Source organism: Phyllobates terribilis, unplaced genomic scaffold (genome assembly GCF_046119375.1).
Source record: "Phyllobates terribilis strain yellow unplaced genomic scaffold, ASM4611937v1 Scaffold_4__5_contigs__length_816908805, whole genome shotgun sequence".
NCBI classification, from domain to species: domain Eukaryota; kingdom Metazoa; phylum Chordata; class Amphibia; order Anura; family Dendrobatidae; genus Phyllobates; species Phyllobates terribilis.
The window spans coordinates 351,960,640-351,980,881 of NW_027362764.1; the positions used below are offsets into that span (position 1 = coordinate 351,960,640).

Sequence of the window (20,242 nt, forward strand, 5' to 3'; positions counted from 1 at the left end):
CTTTATTGCTTTGTTGTCTGAGATGCCCAGTTTTTCAGCAATTTTATTTTTAAAGGATTTCCAATAAAGATTTTGTGAATATTTAATTGCTCCGGTGTGTTGAGCTGGTTCCAACTTTAATTTCCTCAATTAATGAGCTAATCCTGTTTATTTGATGAATGTTGAATATTCAGGCAAAAGATTGGGTATGGATTTGGGCACATCAAAGCTTCTGTAAACTGAACTGGGGCAGGAGAAAAGCCTAATAAATACTAATATAAATTAAACATTTGGTAAATAATAATTAGTCATTTTGCCATATGACTATTTTAAGAACAAAAAAAACTAAATGTTTCAAATTTACTAATTTTTTTTTCATAAAACTCAGATTTTTTTAAAATAGATTCCCTGATTTTGTATTAATGTAAATGAAAATGTGTCGCAAAAAACCCCAATATTTTAGTAAGAAAGTATTTTGTGCTAGTAACCAATTGCATTTTTTATTGTTTCTCTGTTACTCCTATTAAACCAACTTGTATTTTTGTTCGGAGAAGATTCATTAACTTAAGAAAGAGAATGTCCTATTTCTTCCATAAATTGCCCAGACTATATCCAAATTACCTAATTTTTTAAGACATGAATAACTTATTTTATTTAATTGATCCCTTTGATTTAATAATATACTCTTTTCTTATGCACCACATCTTCTTTCATTGACCATAGTAATGGCATTTGTGCCTATGAACTTACCCAACTTTAAGGAATAATCTGCTCTTATTAGGCCCCAATACCTGAGACCATCCTACTGTCAAGACCCCACTCACTATCCTAAAATGATTTCTTATTTTAATTACTGAATTTAAAATATATCTATGTCCTGTAACTCACATGGCTCATTGCAATTTTCAGAAAGATAAGTGTCTTTCCGAACCCACTCAGCTTTTGTACCTCTTTAAGCAATGATGATCCTTCTGTGACATACAGAGGAAGTGTTGTGCTTCAGAAGCATCCAGCAACTAGAGGGGTTAATGCAGTCACAGGAGACAGGAAGTGTCTAGCAAGCCCCAGGGGGATTGTGGGGAACTTGTTATTGTAGTCTGGCTGAAACCTAAGAGAAAGGTGGTGTGTTATCTGGATCTGACAGAAGGCAACTGAACAGGATTCAGATCAGAAGAGAAACTAAAAACAGGTCAGATAAACTCACTGAACTAACAGTGCAGAGTATTATCGGGCAGAAAGATAAGGACTGGAAGGAATTGTGTCACAGGGATCATCTCCCTCATCAAACTCCCCCGCCCCCTCCATCTCCATGCAGGATAAAGAATGCTGTGTACTAGTGAGTCCTTGTAAAGGAAAAGCCTGCTGTTTATGCATAGAAGTGTGCTGCCAAAAGATCTAATCTGTGCTGAATTATGCTACTGAAGAGACTGATATTACTGTGCTTGCTTTATGAGACTGTACTGTAATGAAGATTGCTGCTGTAATATCTCTGAATTACACTGTCGGTGTTTCAGATTAAATTCTACTGTTAAACTGTTGAAAAATACTTGTTAGATGTGTCTGGTCAGCAACTGAATCTATCGTGTGCCTGAGAGAAGCTGCAGCCTATGGTCGCGCTGAGTAATGGTTCCCCCAGGATTCCAATGAATTCATGAAACCCGTCTCGACCTATCTGAACCTGGCGGCATGCGTGTAACATTGGTGGCCTATATGGGGAGTCCTGAGTGGGAATTAGCGTGTAGAGGGAGAAGAGGAAAAATGTCTGGAAAAACACAGCAGCACAGCACCTCTGAGCTGGGGGTGGAGAAGCTGAATACTTCATGAAAAGTTCCTCCAGGAGCTAACACAGTTTCTAACCAGGTTGAAATTGGAGGATTGAGGGGCGGCACCAATTACTAAAAGCATGAATCTCCGTCCGCAGACTGAACTACAGGAATTGAAAGACCAACTCAAAGCCCTAACAACAGCCCTGCAGGAATTGACCAAAACCTCTGAACAGGTGACAGACTCAGACAGAACGTTTAACCTGCTCGGGTTAGAAAAGTCAGGAAGACAGTCCCCTTTAACACCACAGATCACCATAAGGAAAGAATTCAAGATCCTGGGACATATTGGAGAGTGTGAACAGAAAGAGAAACTGTCTTATATGAACTTGTTGTACCAGATCGATGCAGGATTACAGAAAGGCTACCAGCCAGATGAGATCATTGAGGGGGTGGTGAAAGCGATCAGCCCAGGATTGAACCTCCACAGTATGCTAGAAATGAAGAGTCAATTGACCTTGCAACCGCTGAAGATGATTTTAAAAAGGCACTATAAAGAAGAGAGTATTTCAGAATTGTTTTGCCATTAATGCAAAAATGGATGAGCTGGGGGAGAAAGAAGATAAAGACGTCATGGGGACATTCCTCCAGGAACTAACACAGTTTCTAACCAGGTTGAAGTTGAAGGATGGACGGGAGGCACCAATTACCAAAAGCGGGAATCTCTGTCCACAAACTGAACTACAGGAATTGAAAGAACAATTCAAAGCCCTAACAACAGCCCTGCAGGAATCGACGACAACCTCTGAACGGGTAATAGACTCAGACGGGACCCTTAACCTGCTCGGGTTAGATAAATCAGGGAGACAGTCATCTCTAACACCACAAATCACAGATTGGAGAGTGTGAACAGAAAGAGAGACTGTCTTATATGAACTTATTGCACCAGATCGATGCCGGGTTACAGAAAGGCTACCAGCCAGATGAGATCGTTGAGGGGGTGGTGAAAGTGATCAGCCCAGGACTGAACCTTCGTAGTATGAAACGAAGGGTCAATGAAGAGTCAACTGACTTTGCAACAGCTGAAGATGATTTTAAAAAGACACTATAAAGAAGAGAGTACTTCAGAATTGTTCTACTGACTCATTAACCTCTCACAGAAAAATAATGAATCACCCCAAAGTTTCTTGTTCAGAGCAATTGAACTGAAGGATAGACTGTTGTTTGCATCCAGAGATGTAGAAGGGGAGGAGAAGTTTGATGCTGGACTAGTCCAGAAGATGTTCTTGAGATCATTGGGAAAGGGGTTCACCTAGAGTGAACCTTACAGCACCAACAAAAGAGAGGACCGCCAGCGCTGACTGGGAGAAAGTAATAGGAGGACTGCGAGCCGAGTTGATTGAGGTGAAAAAGTTGATTCGATCTAGGCCAGAACCTGTATCCCTCAGACCCAGGAGTGAGTTCCAAAACAGAAGATACCCGACTTGTGAAGCGTGCCGTTCATCAAATCAGAGTACGGTGTGTGTCCACTGTCTAAGATGTGGTGAGGAAGGACATTATGCCAAGGAATGCCAATGGTCACCGTCGTTTGGGGTTAAAAGACAGGAGGTTGCCAGTGTGGTTCAACTCGTAACCGTGACACGGAGGAGGCCCCAGAAGCAAATCCAAATCTCACCAAACCCCAGAATGGAGCATGAGGTAAAACGGCTGCATCAGTACTATCCCCAAGTGTGTTCCCTCTACAACAACTGCAAGAGAGACAGGGGCATCAGTTACTTTATGCCCAGTGCGGAGGTCAAACGATGTACTCCTGGGAGGAGGATTCCTTGGTCAGTAAATATAACCTCATCAGCCTATTCTGTGAAAGGTGCTTAATACAGTGCTAGCTAGATGGACTCCTGGTAAAAGCACTGTGGGATACAGGAGCCCAAGTGAGCCTTTTAAATGAAGAATTGAGAAGGCGCTACCTGCCACATACCTGCCTTCGGTCAATAAAAGAACTCTTAGTACCAGTGGAACTCCACGGCAAAGCTGTCAACCAGACCCAAATCCCTTTCATAGGTTGGGTGGAAGTGACTTTCCAACTGAAGGCCAAGAAGAACAGGAACACCATTGAGCTTTTGGTACCTTTTCTCATGACCAGTGATCAGAATATGGTAGAGGATTCTATCCTGGGTTATAATGTAATCAGTGAGGTCATCACGAAACACAAGTCAGGGACGCTGGTGGTGGATGCAATTGCCACATCGCCTGCCATACCCAACGCCGTGGCGGAAAATGTGATTCATAGAGTAAAGAAAGCACAGAATACAATGGACCTAAAAGAAGTCAAGGTAGGCTGGTGCCCAACCATCATCTATGCAAACCAAATGGTGGGAGTGAGGTGTGGACTCCGGCTAGAACCAGGAAGAAAAGTCCAGAAAAGACTGGCGTGCCGAAAGACTTCTCAGAACTGAAGGAAGGCCTAGTTCAAGGTGAGACTGTGCTTACAATTCCTACTGGTGGATTTGCTCGAGTGACAGTACCGTTGATGAAAACTATGAAACACAAAATTAGACTGAATCCAAAGACTGTATTAGGTTACATTGAAACCATTAAAACTGTATATCCAGCCAGTTTGACACCCGCCCAGGGGTCTACCGTGAATTCAGTCTACCTAACAAGGAACAGGAGTTGCCCAGGGGAGGAAATTGCACGACCCACCTCGGAGTCCTGGGATCCCCTAGTACCCCTGGAACACTTGTGTGCTGAAGATCGAGCGGTAGCAAAACAGATGCAGAGAGAGGAATGTCATGCATTCTCCAAAGATGACTCTGATATAGGCTGTAACCCGTCATAGCAGTTGAAAATCAATTTGAAAGACATGACCCCAGTAACCAGAAGATACATATCTGTGCCAAAACCATTACACTGTGAAGTGAAAGAATATTTACAAGACCTAATCAACAGAGGTAGGGTCCAATAGTCAAAGTCATCTTATTCCTCTCCTATTGTCTGTGTTAGGAAGAAGGATGGTACAATGAGACTCTGCTGTGATTACCGAGAACTAAACCAAAAGTCAGTACCTGATCGGCACCCAATACCAAAGATTCAAGATATGCTGGATAGCCTATCAGGAAGTACCTGGTTCTCTGTCCTCGAACAGGGTAAAGCATATCATTATGGGTTTGTTGAAGAGTCCAGTAGACCTTTGCCAGCAATCATCACACTGTGGGGTTTATATGAGTGGATCCGCATACCGTTTGGGCTCAGTTCAGCTCCAGCAGATTTTTCAGAGGAGCATGGAGACCTGCTTAGAAGGATTGAGGAACGAAATTTACCAACCGTACTTGGATGACAATGTGGTACACAGCAAAACCTTCCGGCAGCATGTTGAACACTCGAGAATAGTATTACAGCGGTATCAACAACACAGAGTTTAGTTGACCCCAAAGAAGTGTGAATTGTTCAAAAGGCAAGTTGGGAGCTGCCCTGTATCAGCATCAAGATGGAAAATTGAGAGTCATCGGTTATGGTTCTAGAACATTGACAGATGCAGAGAAGAATTACCATCTACATTCCGGAAAATTGGAGTTCCTGGCATTGAAATGGGCTATCTGTGAACGATTTAGAGATTATCTCTACTGCAGAAAAGAGTTTGAGGTATACACTGACAACAACCCCTTGACCTATGCCCTCACTAAAGTCAAACTAAATGCAATGGGTCAGAGATGGGTTGCTGAACTAGCTTCAATTTCAGCGTCAAGTACAGGCCAGGAAAATGCAATGCGGATGCTGACGGATTGTCGAGAATGCCACTAAGTCTGAGGAGTTCATGCAAGAATGCTCAGAGGAAGTCATTCTGGAATTAATTGAGAGCACTACCCAAGCAGTGCAAGCTTATCAAGAAGAAGACACACCATTGTGGTGTCTGTTGACGGTGGAAACCACCCTAAAAGCGAGAGAGCAAGATCACCCCAGTCCATTCAACATCTACCAAACGGAAAAATCTGTAGAGCACAATGGGAAGATCAGATAACTGGTAGAATACTAATTTATGTGGACCAAAATTGGTTTCCAAGTAAACAGGTGAGAGATAATGAGTCACCAGCAGTATCTGTTTTAGTTAAAGAATGGACGAAGCTCTACCTCAGTGAAGACCTGATCCTGTATCGTAAAGGAGGACAAAACCGACAGTTGGTACTACCCAGAGTATTCCGTAGGTTGGTCTTCAAAGAACTCCATGAAAACATAAGACATCTGGGAGTGGAAAGGACAACAAACTTGATCCGTGGACGTTTCTTCTGCAGAGAGATATTGAGAGGTACATGACCAGGGAGTGTGGGTGTCTGAAAGATAAACGTCCCAGCACATCAACCTGGGCACCTATGGGCAACATCCAAATGACGTATCCGTTTGAGATGGTCTCAATAGACTTTCTACATCTCGAGACATGCAAGGGTGGTTACGAATACATATTGGTGGTGATGAACCATTTTACTCGATTTGCTCAATCATATGCCACCGCCAATAAAGCGGGTCGAACAGTGGCAGAGAAGATCTTCAATGATTTTGCTTTGAGGTTTGGGTTCCCTACAAGGTTACACCATGACCAAGGAAGAGAATTTGAGAACCAGATCTTTGCCAAACTAGGAAATTCCTGTAGAATTCAGAGATCCCACACAACGCCCTATCACCCAGAGGGTAATGGACAAGTTGAAGGTTTTAACCGGACATTATTGTCAAAGTTGTGCACTTTAACAGCTGACGAGAAGAAAGACTGGAAGAGTTCTCTGTCAAAAGTTGTACATGCCTATAACTGTACAAAGAGTGATGCAACGGGTTACTCACCCTTCTTCCTTTTGTTTGGATGATCGCCAAGACTGCGAATTAACATCATGGTCAATACTCCGGTGTCAGAGACTTACAGAATGTATCCGGAGTATGTTTGGAAATGGAAGGAACGGTTGGCAGAGACATACAACATAGCATCCAAAATGGTTACGCAAGGACAGAGCAAGAGTAAGGAGTACTATGATCGAAAATGTTATGGAGCAGAATTGGCACTGGGAAGCCGGGTGCTAGTCAAGAACATACGTGAGAAAGGCAGTCCAGGAAAACTTTGTTCGTACTGGGAAGACAAGGTGAATGTGGTTGTAAGGAGGAAAGCCGATGACAGCCCAGTGTATGAAATCCTATTGGAAACGGGAGAAAATAAAACCAGAATAGTCCATCGGAATTTACTACTACCCTGTGATTATCTCCCTCCACAACAAGACTTCCCAGCAGTAGACCGACATCGTCCGAGATCAACTTAGGGACCACCACAGACTGAAGGTCCGGAGGTGGATAGTGACCTTGAAAGTTCCGATGAAGAAGAACACACCATTGTATTTTTCATACCGGCAAGGAGAGGGATGTACCATCCTCAGGAGAGTGAACTAAGTTCCGAGGCTCCAAAGTTTGTACCAAGGAATACAGATGAAGTCCAATTCAGATCTAATGATTGAACACCGGTCCCTGAAGATACCGACCGACACTCAGGAGGAGCGGAATTACCAGACCGTGTGGAAACAGGCGATTCAGAAGAAGTACAGGAACTTACAAAGGCAGCTCCAAGCGTATCTGAGGAAGCACGGGAAATGAGAAGAAACTCCTGTGACCGAAGAACCCGTGGTATCTGAGGAACAACCCACCAGGAGGATGTCGACTCAAGAAGTGAGGAGGCCTGTGATGTTGACGTATGGGACACTTGGTGAACCGAGTCAAGTGCCAAGGACTGTCGACTGAAAACAGGTATCTCTTCTTACGGACCCGTTAAGCCCACTGGAGTGGTATTCACCACCGAGAGGCAGTATGGAAGATGTTGCCTGGTGAAAAGACTTGTTTTCATGCTTTGATTTTTCTTAAAACACTTTGAAGAAACAAAGAACTGTTAAGGCCTAGAGAGAGAGCACTGGTTGAATACGTACGAAAAGCTCCAGCTGAAAAGACCCTGATTGTTTTAATTGTGTTAATTGTTTATTTCTTACAGGAGTCCTACAAGAAAAAGGTCATAAGATTAGGTTGTTAATGAATGTTATACCAATTTGACAATGCCAATTTGTATATAAAGTTACTCAACTTTCACCACTGTCTCAGAATTGGTCAGAATGACCAATAAAGGCAAATGTCGAGGACGACATTCAGAAAAGAGGGAAGAATGTGACATGCAGAGGAAGCGTTGTGCTTCAGAAGCATTCAGCAACTAGAGGAGTTAATGCAGTCACAGGAGACAGGGAGTGTATAGCAGAGCCCCAGGGGGATTGTGGGGAACTTGTTATTGTAGTCTGGCTGAAACCTAAGAGAAAGGTGTTTTGTTATCTGGATGTGACAGAAGGCAACTGAACAGGATTCAGATGAGGAGAGAAACTAAACATAGGTCAGATACTCACTGAACTAACAGTGCAGAGTATTATCGGGCAAGAAGATAATGACTGGAAGGAATTGTGTCACAGGGATCATCTCCCTCATCAAGCCCTCCCCCCCTCCATCTCCATGCAGGATAAAGAATGCTGTGTACTAATGAGTCCTTGTGAAGGAAAAACCTGCTGTTTATTAGTGTTGAGCCACCCCCGTAGTGTTCGAGTTCGGTTCGGTTCGTCGAACACCCGTGTGTTCGCCGAACTGTTCGTCGAACTGTTCGTCGAACACCTTCGAACACCGTTAAAAACAATGGCAGGCAAACAAAAACACATAGAAACACATAGAAAACACCTTCAAAGGTGTCCAAAAGCTGACAAACTGCTCAGAAGACATAACTAACACATGGAAAAGTGACAAGTACATATAGTCATGCGAAAATAAAAGAGGTGGAGGAGTAAAAGGAGGGGGAGACACAGATATAGGCATGTCATGCCCTTCTAAAATCCAAAAAGTGAGAAGCCGACACGGCCAGTCCGCTCCTGCCCGTGCCACCTCCGTGTCGCCGGGTTTGTGCCAGAGCCGCGGTGAACCCTGACGGCCAGCCCCCCTCTCCCAATACTGGTGCCTGTCCGCTGGTGGGTCGAGCGAGCCCCCCTGTGGTGGAGGCAGCTCTAAGCTTTTTAATTTAAATTGTCTCTCTAATTTGAATGAATACACTTTAAATCCATTTACAAGGATCTATTGGAGGGCAAGTCTCATGCCAGCAGCCGCGTAATTCCAGCTCCAGTAGCGTCCACTAAAGCTGCTGCAGTTAAAAAGCTTTTATAAGGATCGAGCTCGGCTGTCCACCGCAAGGCATCCTAATGCCAGTCCCAGCCCCTATGCCTTGGGGTGCCTCCTGATGCTCTTCACTAAGTATCCCATGGTCCCGAATCATTTCCTTTGAAAAAATTAAGTGTCTAAACTACAGGTGGTGTAGCTTGCTTAACAGCCGGGATAATCCGCTGACTAGCAGACACTGCTACTAGGCACAAAGTATTTCCTGGGCTAGATGCAGTTAAAAATTTGTAATTAGATACTCTCGTTGGATGCTGAGAAAGCATTCCATAGAGTCTCCTGGCACGCCATATATGATTCTCTTAAAAAGCTTGGGGTAGGGGTCTAAGGGACCCTTTTATAGCCAAAATCACGGCCCTGTATCGCAATACGTCACCTAGGCTGAAGATAAATGGAACTGTAGCACCCTGAGGGCTCGGTTGCTACAGACGTATTGCACCTCACCCAGAGGTGTGATATCTCACTCTCAGGTAAGGATGGAGTGTGGATCAGGACCCGACACCTGCATGCATTACACCACATTGCCGTGGGGCAGGGCGACCAATATGCCCCTGAGATGGGCACGACAGTCCCTGTCCCTGGCTGGAGTGGGGGGAGGGAACACTGAGGAAGGGGAACCCTGTAGTGCAGGAGCAGGGAGGAAGCAGTTCCTGGGTGCATTGAGAAGGGAGTATAAAAGGTGGGCACCATCTTAGTTCAGTGCAGAGAAGTCTGAGCAGAAGTGGCAGGGAGCAGGGGCTCTGCATGAGCTCTGCTCCGGAGGCGGGCCTAGTAACAGAGGCCCAGGCCTGGAAGAGGGAGAAGGAAGGAAGAGGAGCGGAGAAGGCTCCAGGAACGAGGAATGAAGGGATCCCAGGGGTGCGGACGGGCGAGTCGCCACCGCACGCCCGAATCCACCTGCGTGGAGGGGTCAGGCCAAAGGGGGAGACCGGTCCCCGAACTAGTGGAGGCAGGAAACGACCCTCAGCTAGAAACCGGAGGCTCTGACATTTTATGTGGCGCAGCCCCTCTCTACACCCGCTAGGAAGGCACCACATAGGGTCAGGGAAACTGGTGCCAAGTTTACCAAGAGGAGGCCCGAGGCAGCCGGACAGAAGTGTTGGTAAGAAAGGCCAGACAAAGGACACACAAAGGGGGTCCTGTGAAGTGCTCCAAAGTTATCTGGGAGTTGTCTGAGCCCCTCACCTGGTGAGCACAGTACGACGTGGGCAGCCGTTACCTGCAGACGTGGTCTGGATAATAAGAACTGTGAGTAAAGGCCCTGGACTGCATCACTGACTCTGTGTCGTTACTGCTGCTGCCCTGCACCATCACCCCCATCCTCCGCATACACTGCCCTGAGGCTATACTCCTCCCGTGGGGAGTTATGCTACACTCTGCTGCACCCACAACACCAGCCTCAGCGGTCTGCCCTGGAGCGGCGGTTCACTCTGACCGCAATCCACGGGTGGTGTAGTCGGACATTTAAACATCAAAACCACATAAATAGTTCCGCCACTGGTTTGACCGCCCTGAACCACGGAACCGAGTTGCCGCCACGGAGACTACAACCACCAGCATCCACCAAAAAGGGTCCGGCTCCGGGTGTCCCAAGGCCCAGGGGGCGCGTCAGAACATTTTCATCACCTTTCACAATCACCAATGGGAGTAGGCAGGGATGTTCTCTGTCCCCTCTCTTATACATCCTAGTGACGGAGCACCTGCTCTCATCAATTCGCCATAACCCCAATATTAGGTGGATTGAGGTGGGAGGCACCGAGTACAAGTGCTCTCTATTTGCTGATGATGTCCTAGTATATATCACTCAATCACATATATCCATCCCTGCTGTTATGGCTGAAATAGATCACTTTGTTACATGGTCAAATTTTAAAATCAATGCAGCGAAGTCTGAGGCCCTCGATGTCTCCCTCCCCAAATCCATATAGGATTCCATCCAGTCCAACTTTCCCTTTGCCTGTCCCTCACAGGGTATCAAATACTTAGGAATTCCTATTCATAGAGACCTCTCCCATCTATGTTATCTTAATTTTGGGCCCTTTATTGAACAACTCCATACAGACCACGGTTGGCAAGTTAGAACTGTAAGATTCACTACGTGAACCACTGGTGTTTTGTGGAAAAGCACATGTACACTGCGTTCCAAATTATTATACTAAAAGTGTTTAGGAGTGATAAGGGAAGAATTTGTTTGTTTGTCAGTTAAACTCATTGATGGTGATGTGTGTCAGGGCTCTTTATATCACTGTAAGCAATTGCAGACTCGTGTGCTAATTAGTTTGGCAGGTGTGTCCAATGAAAGGCAAGACTACTTAAGAAGGCTCTCTCACATTATTAAGCAGCCTACATTTTCTGCCAAAATGGGAAAGAAAAAGGATGTGTCGGCTGCTGAGAAGCAACAAATTGTGGAGTGTTTAGGTCAAGGCATGACTACAATCAACATTGTGCGATGATCAGGATGAAGTGTCTTGGCAATCAAGAAGTATGTAGCTGATTCACAGTACACACGTGTGCGTGCTGATAAGGGCAAATTGAGGACTCTTTCCTACAGGCAATTACGTCAGGTTGAAAGAGCAGCGGCCAAAAAGCCTTGTCATAGCAGCAGACAAGTTTTTGAAGCTGCTTGTGCCTCCAACGTCCCCCGAACAACAAGATGCAGGGTCCTTCAGAGGTTTGCAGCTGTGCATACGCCATCCTGTCGACCTCCTCTATCCACTTCACACAAGCAGAAACGGCTCCAGTGGGCCAAACATTACATGAAGACTGATTTCAAAACAGTTTTGTTCACGGATGAGTGCCGTGCAGCGCTCGATGGTCCAGATGGATGGAGTGGAGGATGGCTGGTTGATGGACACCCCACGCAAACACGGCTACAGCGCCAACAAGGAGGAGGTGGAGTAATGTTTTGGGCTGGAATCATGGGGAGAGAGATTGTCGGCCCCTTTAGGATCCATGAAGGCGCTAAAGATGAACTCCATAATGTATGTGGATTTTCTCAAACAGCACTTCCTGCCATGGTTCAAGAAGAAGAACCGTGTATTTCACAGCAAGATCATTTTTCTGCATGATAATGCACCATCTCATGCTGCACATAAAACATCTGCATCTCTGGCTGATATGGGCATAAAAGGGGACAAACTTATGGTGTGACCCCCATGCTCCCCTGACCTCTACCCCATTCAGAACCTTTGGAGCATCATTAAAAGGAGTGTCTATGATGGCGGGAGGCAGTTCACATCTAAGCAACAGCTCTGGGAGGGTATTCTGTCCTCATGCAAAACAATTGAAGCAGAAACCATCCAAAACCTGACAAATTCAATGGACGAGAGAGTTCAGAAGCTCCTTTCGAACAAGGGGTCCTATGTGAAAATGTAACATCACCTAGAATAAAGTTTTGAGTTGAAAACTGTTTGATTTCAGTTTCTAACAACCTGCTAATGCTTATAATTTCAAAAATGACCATTTTTTTGGTCTTTATTAAAATGAAAAGGTTGATCGAAAAGTTTGGGGGATCTAAGAGTGTGGCAACCCAGTAGTCATGATTACTTCGAATTCTGACAATATGAGGGTCATGCTGCAGGTAGTGCAGCAAGAAGGCACTTATGTGTCTTGCGCATCTCGGAGCCCCAAAATTATTTTCCGGGCTAGATGCAGCTAAAAATTATTTTAAATTTTAAATCTGGTGAAGCTTTAGTATAGATGGCCTAATAGGATCAGTGCTGCACACTGCTACAAAGCCCAAATTATTTTCCAGTCAAGATACAGATAAACATGATTAGTAATTTGAAAGCTTAAAATGGTTGGTAGGGTGATTTTAACCAATCATCAAGCTTTTACTCTCCCCAGGATGACACAGGGGTAGAAAAGTCGTTTCGGATCCATGATTTGTTCATCTTTATGAACGTGAGTCTGTCTACATTATCAGTGGAGAGCCGCGTGCGCTTATCTGTCAGCACACCACCAGCAGCGCTGAACACACGTTCAGACAGAACGCTGGCTGAGGGGCATGACAAGATCTCCAAGGCGTAAGTGGCTAGCTCCGGCCATTTATCCAGATTGGAAGCCCAAAAAGAGCAAGGGTCCAGTGACACAGTCGTGGCTTCAATGTTTACTTGGAGATACTCCTGTACCATCGTCTCTAGGCGTTGACTATGTGTCAGACTTCTTGTCTCCTGTGGCCTTGCAAAGGATGGGCTAAAAAAGTGGTGAAATGATTCCGCAAAATTGATGTTACCAGCAGATACTGTGGTTCTGTTACGGTTTGAGTGCTGAACACTTGACGGTCCCACGGTTGGCAAGTTGGAACTGTGAGATTCACTACGTGCACCACTGGTATTTTGTGGAAAAGCACATGTAAGATTCTGCAACAGTCTCTGCTGATACTCCTGCATGCGTGCATCCCTTTCTATGGCAGGAATAATTTCTGCAAATTTACTTTTGTACCGGGGATCTAACAGTGTGGCAACCCAGTAGTCAGGATTATTTCTAATTCTCACAATTCGAGGGTGATGTTGCAGGTAGTGCAGCAAGAAGGCACTCATGTGTGTTGCGCATCCAGGAGCACCAAGTCCCTGTTGTGTTGGTGGCGAGGTAACAATCATGCTTCCTTCCTCTGTCCTCTCCCCCCAACCTCGCACAACAGAAATGTGATCAAGGTCTCCCTCATCTGATGAGTCTTCCATCAGTTCGTCCTCCACTTCTTCCTGGGCTCCTGCACCTTCCTCACTAGTTTGGCTGCTACCATGCGCCCTGGTAAAACCATCTCCCCCACCCTCACATGCCTGCCGCCTTGGTGCTGCCGACCGTCTGGACCTTGCAGATGTTAGCCCTTCCGCATACAACTCCTCCTCCTCTACTTCCTCCACCTCCTCTTGTGCCACCACCTGACTCCGAATTCTGTTTAATATGTGCTCCAGCATGTAAATCACCGGAATAGTCATGCTGATAATGGCATCGTCAGCACTAAACATCTTCGTCGCCATTTCAAAACTGTGCAGAAGGGTGCATAGGTCCCTGATCTGAGACCACTCCTCCAGCGTGATTTGCCCCACCTCTGAATCTCGTTGGCCCAGGCTATACGTCAGAACGTATTGCACCAGGGCTTGTCGGTGCTGCCACAGTCGCTGCAACATGTGCAGAGTTGAATTCCACCGGGTAGGCACATCGCATTTTAGCCGGTGAAGTGGCAGGCCCAACGACTTCTGTAGAGATGTAAGTCGCTGAGCTGCGGGATGCGAACGGCGGAAGTGAGCACACAGCGACCGTGCCCTCTGCAGAAGGCCATCTAGTCTGGGATAGTGGGCTAAAAATTGCTGGACAACCAGGTTCAACACGTGAGCCATACAAGGCACGTGTGTGACATTGCCCCGGCGAAGGGCCGCACCCAGGTTTGCAGCATTGTCGCACACGGCCTTCCCTGGTTTCAGGTCCAGTGGAGACAACCATTCATGAAATTGGTTCTCCAGAGCTGACCACAACTCCTCAGCTGTGTGACTCACATTTCCCAGACATTTCAATGTAAAAACCGCCTGATGACGTTGAGCCCTACTGCCAGCATAGTAAGGAGGTGTGCAGGATCCCTTCTGCGCAGTTAGAAAGCTTGTGGCATGACCAGACAGGCTTTGGGTGCAGGTGGAAGACCGAGAGGAGGTTGAGGAGGCAGAAGCAGTGGAGGAACTTTGACATAAAGAGGATTGACGCACAACTCGTGGGGACGGCAAGACTTGGACAGCAGCCCCTTGTCCTGCTGTCACCATAGTTACCCAGTGCCCAGTCAGCGACATGTAACGCCCCTGTCCATGCTTACTCGTCCAAGTGTCTGTGGTGAAATGCACCCTGTCACACACAGAGTTTCTCAAAGAAGCGGTGATGTTGTGTGCGACATGCTGGTGGAGCGCAGGCACACCTTTCTTTGAGAAGTAGTGCCGACTGGGCATCTGGTACTGGGGCACTGCGACGGACATAAGGTCTCGAAAATCCTCTGTGTCCACCAGGCGGAAAGGCAGCATTTCTGTAGCCAAGAGCTTGCAGATGGTGAAATTCAACCTCTTAGCTTTCTCATGGCTAGGAGGAAATGGTCTTTTACTTGTCCACATCTGAGGGACCGAGGGCTGGCTATTGTGCTTAGACGGGGTTGACAAGGGTGTCCCCGGCAAACTGCCGGTCTGTGAGGAAGATGCAGGCGGACATGTTAGGTTGCCTTGATCCAAAGGTGGTGCTATCGATGTCGGACAGCGCTCAACACCAGCTGGTGTTCCCATCTCCAAAGAAAATGATGACCTGCCAATTACGCTGGCTGTTGCGGGTAAAGAGGTGGCAGGTCTGCGCCCCAAAACAGGTGTGACTGCTGTCCCCCCAGTCACAGAGGATGAAGAGGCCGCGGATGCACAATATATGGCAGACGGTGGTTGGCCCGGCCGGCTAGGCCGCATTGTAGCACACTGAGCTTCCCACTGCAACTTATGCTTCATGTCCATGTGCTTGGTTCATGCATGAAGTACTCAAACTATGTATTTTTTGGCCTCTACTTAGCTTTTGCTGACAAATGTTACAGATAACACGAGTTGGGTCATCTTTATCGATCTGAAAAAATGCCCAGGCTATGCAAGGCTTAGCACCCATGCGACCTGAAGAGCCACCACGACTTGTGGTGAGAGGCAGAGTTGTGTTTGAGGATGCAGTTGTTGACGTGCTTCCAGTACTACGTCTCTGTCCAGGAAGGTGCAACCTGACCTCGTCGTCACTAGCATCTTCCTCCACCTCCTCTGCTGACCTCATCTCTTGGCTGACTGTGGGTTGACAGTAAGTGGGATCTCCAACCTCATAATCATCACCCTGTGTGTTATCACACCCGTCGTCCTCAGAGCCAACCTGTTCCTGCCCTGACAAAAAACTAAAGTTGTCGCTCCAATCAGGTATTTGAGTCTTATCATCATCTTCCTCATTGTCTCCACCAACAGGAGTTACAGTTTGGGAATGAGGGTCTACATTATGGTCAGAACCTTCTGCGTCTGGTCCTGGATCCGACTCATAAAGATTCTGGGCATCAGTGCAGATCATTTCCTCGTCTGGATTCACAGAAGCGCTGGAGTCGACCTCTGATTCCCAGGCTATAGTATGAGTAAACAGCTCTGCAGACTCAACCATCTGTTCTACCTCATACTCAGACGGGCAGCTGGAGATTTGGGAGCTGTGAGGAAGCAAGTGCGATTTGGGTGACACCTTTGAGGACTGGAGTATTTGTGATGTTGAAGTTGATGTGGAGGAGAGCCCACTTAAAGGAGCACTTGATATCCGTTGAAGCACCTGCTGTTTTTGTGCCTCATCTGGAATTTGTAGCGATTGGCGTGGCCGTAAGAAAGGGATCTTATCACATTGTCCGCTAAAAGAAGTAGACATTTTAGTTTGGCTGGAAGATGGTCTTTCTTCTGCAGATGTTACTGTTGCTTTAACACCTACCCCACGGACACAACCTTTTTTCCCCTTCCCAACACGCCTATTCCCCTTTCCACCAGCAGCAGGCCTTTTTCCACTCATTTTGGTGGTTAACTAATTCACAACTCTGGAGTTGTTTGCACAAAAAAACAATGGATGGTAACCGAGCAGAGCTGAGTGGCCAAACTGTGGTATTAGGCCAAAACTATTGGCTGGGTTAGATGCAGAAAAAAATTATATTCAATTTGCAACCTGATGGAGGTCAGTATAGATGGACTAATACAACAAGTCCCACACACAGCTAAAAGCCCAATATTTTTTCAGAGGTAGATGCAGAAAAAAATATATTCAGTTTGCAACCTGATGGAGGTCAGTATAGATGGACTAATACAACAAGTCCCACACACAGCTAGAAGCCCAATATTTTTTCAGAGGTAGATGCAGAAAAAAATATATTCAGTTTGCAACCTGATGGAGGTCAGTATAGGTGGACTAATAGAACAAGTCCCACACACTGCTAGAAGGCCAAATATTTTTTCAGAGCTAGATGCAGAAAAAAATTATATTCAGTTTGCAACCTGATGGAGGTCAGTATAGATGGATTAATAGAACAAGACCCACACACAGCTAGAAGCCCAATATTTTTTCAGAGGTAGATGCAGAAAAAAATATATTCAGTTTGCAACCTGATGGAGGTCAGTATAGATGGACTAATACAACAAGTCCCACACACAGCTAGAAGCCCAATATTTTTTCAGAGGTAGATGCAGAAAAGAATATATTCAGTTTGCAACCTGATGGAGGTCAGTATAGGTGGACTAATAGAACAAGTCCCACACACTGCTAGAAGGCCAAATATTTTTTCAGAGCTAGATGCAGAAAAAAATTATATTCAGTTTGCAACCTGATGGAGGTCAGTATAGATGGATTAATAGAACAAGACCCACACACAGCTAGAAGCCCAATATTTTTTCAGAGCTAGATGCAGAAAAAAATTATATTCAGTTTGCAACCTGATGGAGGTCAGTATAGATGGATTAATAGAACAAGACCCACACACAGCTAGAAGCCCAATATTTTTTCAGAGGTAGATGCAGAAAAAAATATATTCAGTTTGCAACCTGATGGAGGTCAGTATAGATGGACTAATACAACAAGTCCCACACACAGCTAGAAGCCCAATATTTTTTCAGAGGTAGATGCAGAAAAAAATATATTCAGTTTGCAACCTGATGGAGGTCAGTATAGATGGATTAATAGAACAAGACCCACACACAGCTAGAAGCCCAATATTTTTTCAGAGCTAGATGCAGAAAAAAATTAGATTCAGTTTGCAACCTGATGGAGGTCAGTATAGATGGATTAATAGAACAAGACCCACACACAGCTAGAAGCCCAATATTTTTTCAGAGCTAGATGCAGAAAAAAATTAGATTCAGTTTGCAACCTGATGGAGGTCAGTATAGATGGATTAATAGAACAAGACCCACACACAGCTAGAAGCCCAATATTTTTTCAGAGCTAGATGCAGAAAAAAATTAGATTCAGTTTGCAACCTGATGGAGGTCAGTATAGATGGACTAATAGAATGATGCTATGCCCAAAAGATTTTACTTCACTAGGTGCAGTAAAAAAATTGGTATTCTGTACACAGGTGGTATATCTTGCAACACAGATAGGCTACTCCACTGACTAACACACTCTGCAATAGGCCAAAAAGGATTAGCTTTGCTAGATTCAGCCAAATGCTGTGAAAAAAACTTGCACAGCACTGGCACAGACCTGCCTGGCAAAAACTGATAGGAACTGATGTAACCTAGTCCTGAAAAGGACTCCAATTACAATTAGTCTTTACTCCCACAACCTATCTATTTAAGAGCACAGACCTGCCTGATAAAAGTCGTAGGAAATGCTGTAACCTAGTCCTTAAAAGGACTGCAATCACAACTATTCCCTACTCCCAAGCTATCTGTATATTTGTGCGAAAATTGGCTTGAAATTAACAAGGTATAGCGCACACAGCAACAGCGGTGCCGTCTAACACGCAGCTGCAGCAGTGAGAAAATGGTGGCGACGGGGAAAATGGCTTGGTCTTATAGGGCAAGGACATGTGACATACACTGCCAATGACACATGCCCTTGCTTGTGTGAAAAAAAGCACTTCGCTCCGTGTGTGCGCTGCTGATAGGCTGTCAGACTGCACCTCCCCACTGTAAATGCGGGAAAGAGAAAAAAAAATGGAGATCTTCATTGTTCCTGCAGAGATCCATCCCCTGCCCCTCCCCCCACCCCGCTGTACACTCAAACTGCGTATTAACATTAATTTTCATCATTACTGAGAAAAAATCCAGTTATGATTTTGGTGCACGAACAGTTATCGAACATAACCTCGAACAGCCGAATTTTTCTCAAATTGTTCGTGTTCGCCGAACGGCTCGAACACCGCCCAAAACAGCTCGAATTTGAGATTGGCGAACAGTTCGAGTAGAACAACGCTCATCTCTACTGTTTATGCATAGAAGTGTGCTGCCAAGAGATCTAATCTGTGCTTAATTATGTTACTGAAGAGACTGATATTACTGTGCCTGCTTTATGAGACTGTACTGTAATGAAGATTGTTGCTGTAATATCCCTGAATTGCACTGGCCATGCTTCAGATTAAATTCCACTGTTAAACTGTTGAAAAAGACTCTTGTTAGATGTGTCTGGCCAGCAACTGAATCTATCATGTGCCTGAGAGAAGCAGCAGCCTATGGTTGCCCTGAGTAACGGTTCCCCCAGGATTCCAAAGAATTCATGAAACCCGTCTCGACCTATCTGAACCTAGTGGCGTGCGTGTAACACTTCTCCATGGCTTTTGGACTACTATCATCCTCATGTGGTATTAGAATTAGTATAAATGTCTTTTTTCACATATCTCTGGTGCATGTCATATATGTTAACTGCATTTGCTTACCGTTTGTCACATTTAAGTTGTACTGTTTTAACGCTTTATGGGGTAACAATACCTTCAAATAATTTTTAGGACTAAACAGTCCCACATGATTACATGAGAAATAACACTGTTAAATTACTTGTATCTTGCATTTTCACCAGTTTTCCACACTCTTTCTCTTAATTTGCAATTGACACTGAGCTACTGAGTGGAGACCAGATTCTACGATGTCTCCCACACATTGTACAGCACACAGAAAGGGATTCCTGCTCTTCCTACCTTAGGTAGCCCACAGACAGTAGCCACTGAGTGCAGTACATTGAACAGCAGTACAGAGCAGTGAATCGAACATTGGGGTCAGGTAAACGACTTATTAGAAAGCTCAGCACACACTTTCTACTTCTCCCTCTTATCTTTCTCTGTTCCTTGCACTTCCTCTCCCCTCACCTCTTCATAGAGTATAATAAGAGATGTAACTAAACACATCACTGTGCTGTCAGAAAAAACATATTCCAGGACATGATTGATTCAGCGGCAGTCATAATTCCTTGCGTATTACCTGTCTTTATATTAAGCCAATGGTATAATGTTTTTCAGTCATTGTGGTTCATAATTTTAGTTTTGTTAAAAAGTATGTATTTACTTTACAGGTGTGGCATCTATGTTGGTCTCGTTCCTTGTTGGCTTATATTACAACACTATTATTGCATGGGTCATGTGGTACTTTTTTAACTCTTTCCAAGAACCTTTGCCATGGAGTGAATGTCCATTAAATGAAAATCGAACAGGTAAAGAATGTTTTTGCACTTCATAGAAACTGTATATATTTAATTAGCTTCAGTAGCTCTGAAGTAAAAAAAAAAAAGCAAATTAGACATGCTTCTTTTCTTTTGTGGATATATTGTATACT

General features: G+C 45.1%; 1 protein-coding gene across 2 annotated transcripts in view; it reads left to right on the forward strand.

The window, feature by feature from the left end:
• SLC6A19 (solute carrier family 6 member 19) overlaps positions 1-20,242 on the forward strand; it is a 291,943-nt gene that overhangs the window by 115,081 nt on the left and 156,620 nt on the right. For both annotated transcript variants that reach the window (XM_073678408.1, XM_073678407.1), the window contains exon 3: positions 19,983-20,120. In XM_073678408.1, coding sequence (XP_073534509.1) covers positions 19,983-20,120 — 138 coding nt within the window. The remainder of the gene's footprint in view (positions 1-19,982; positions 20,121-20,242) is intronic.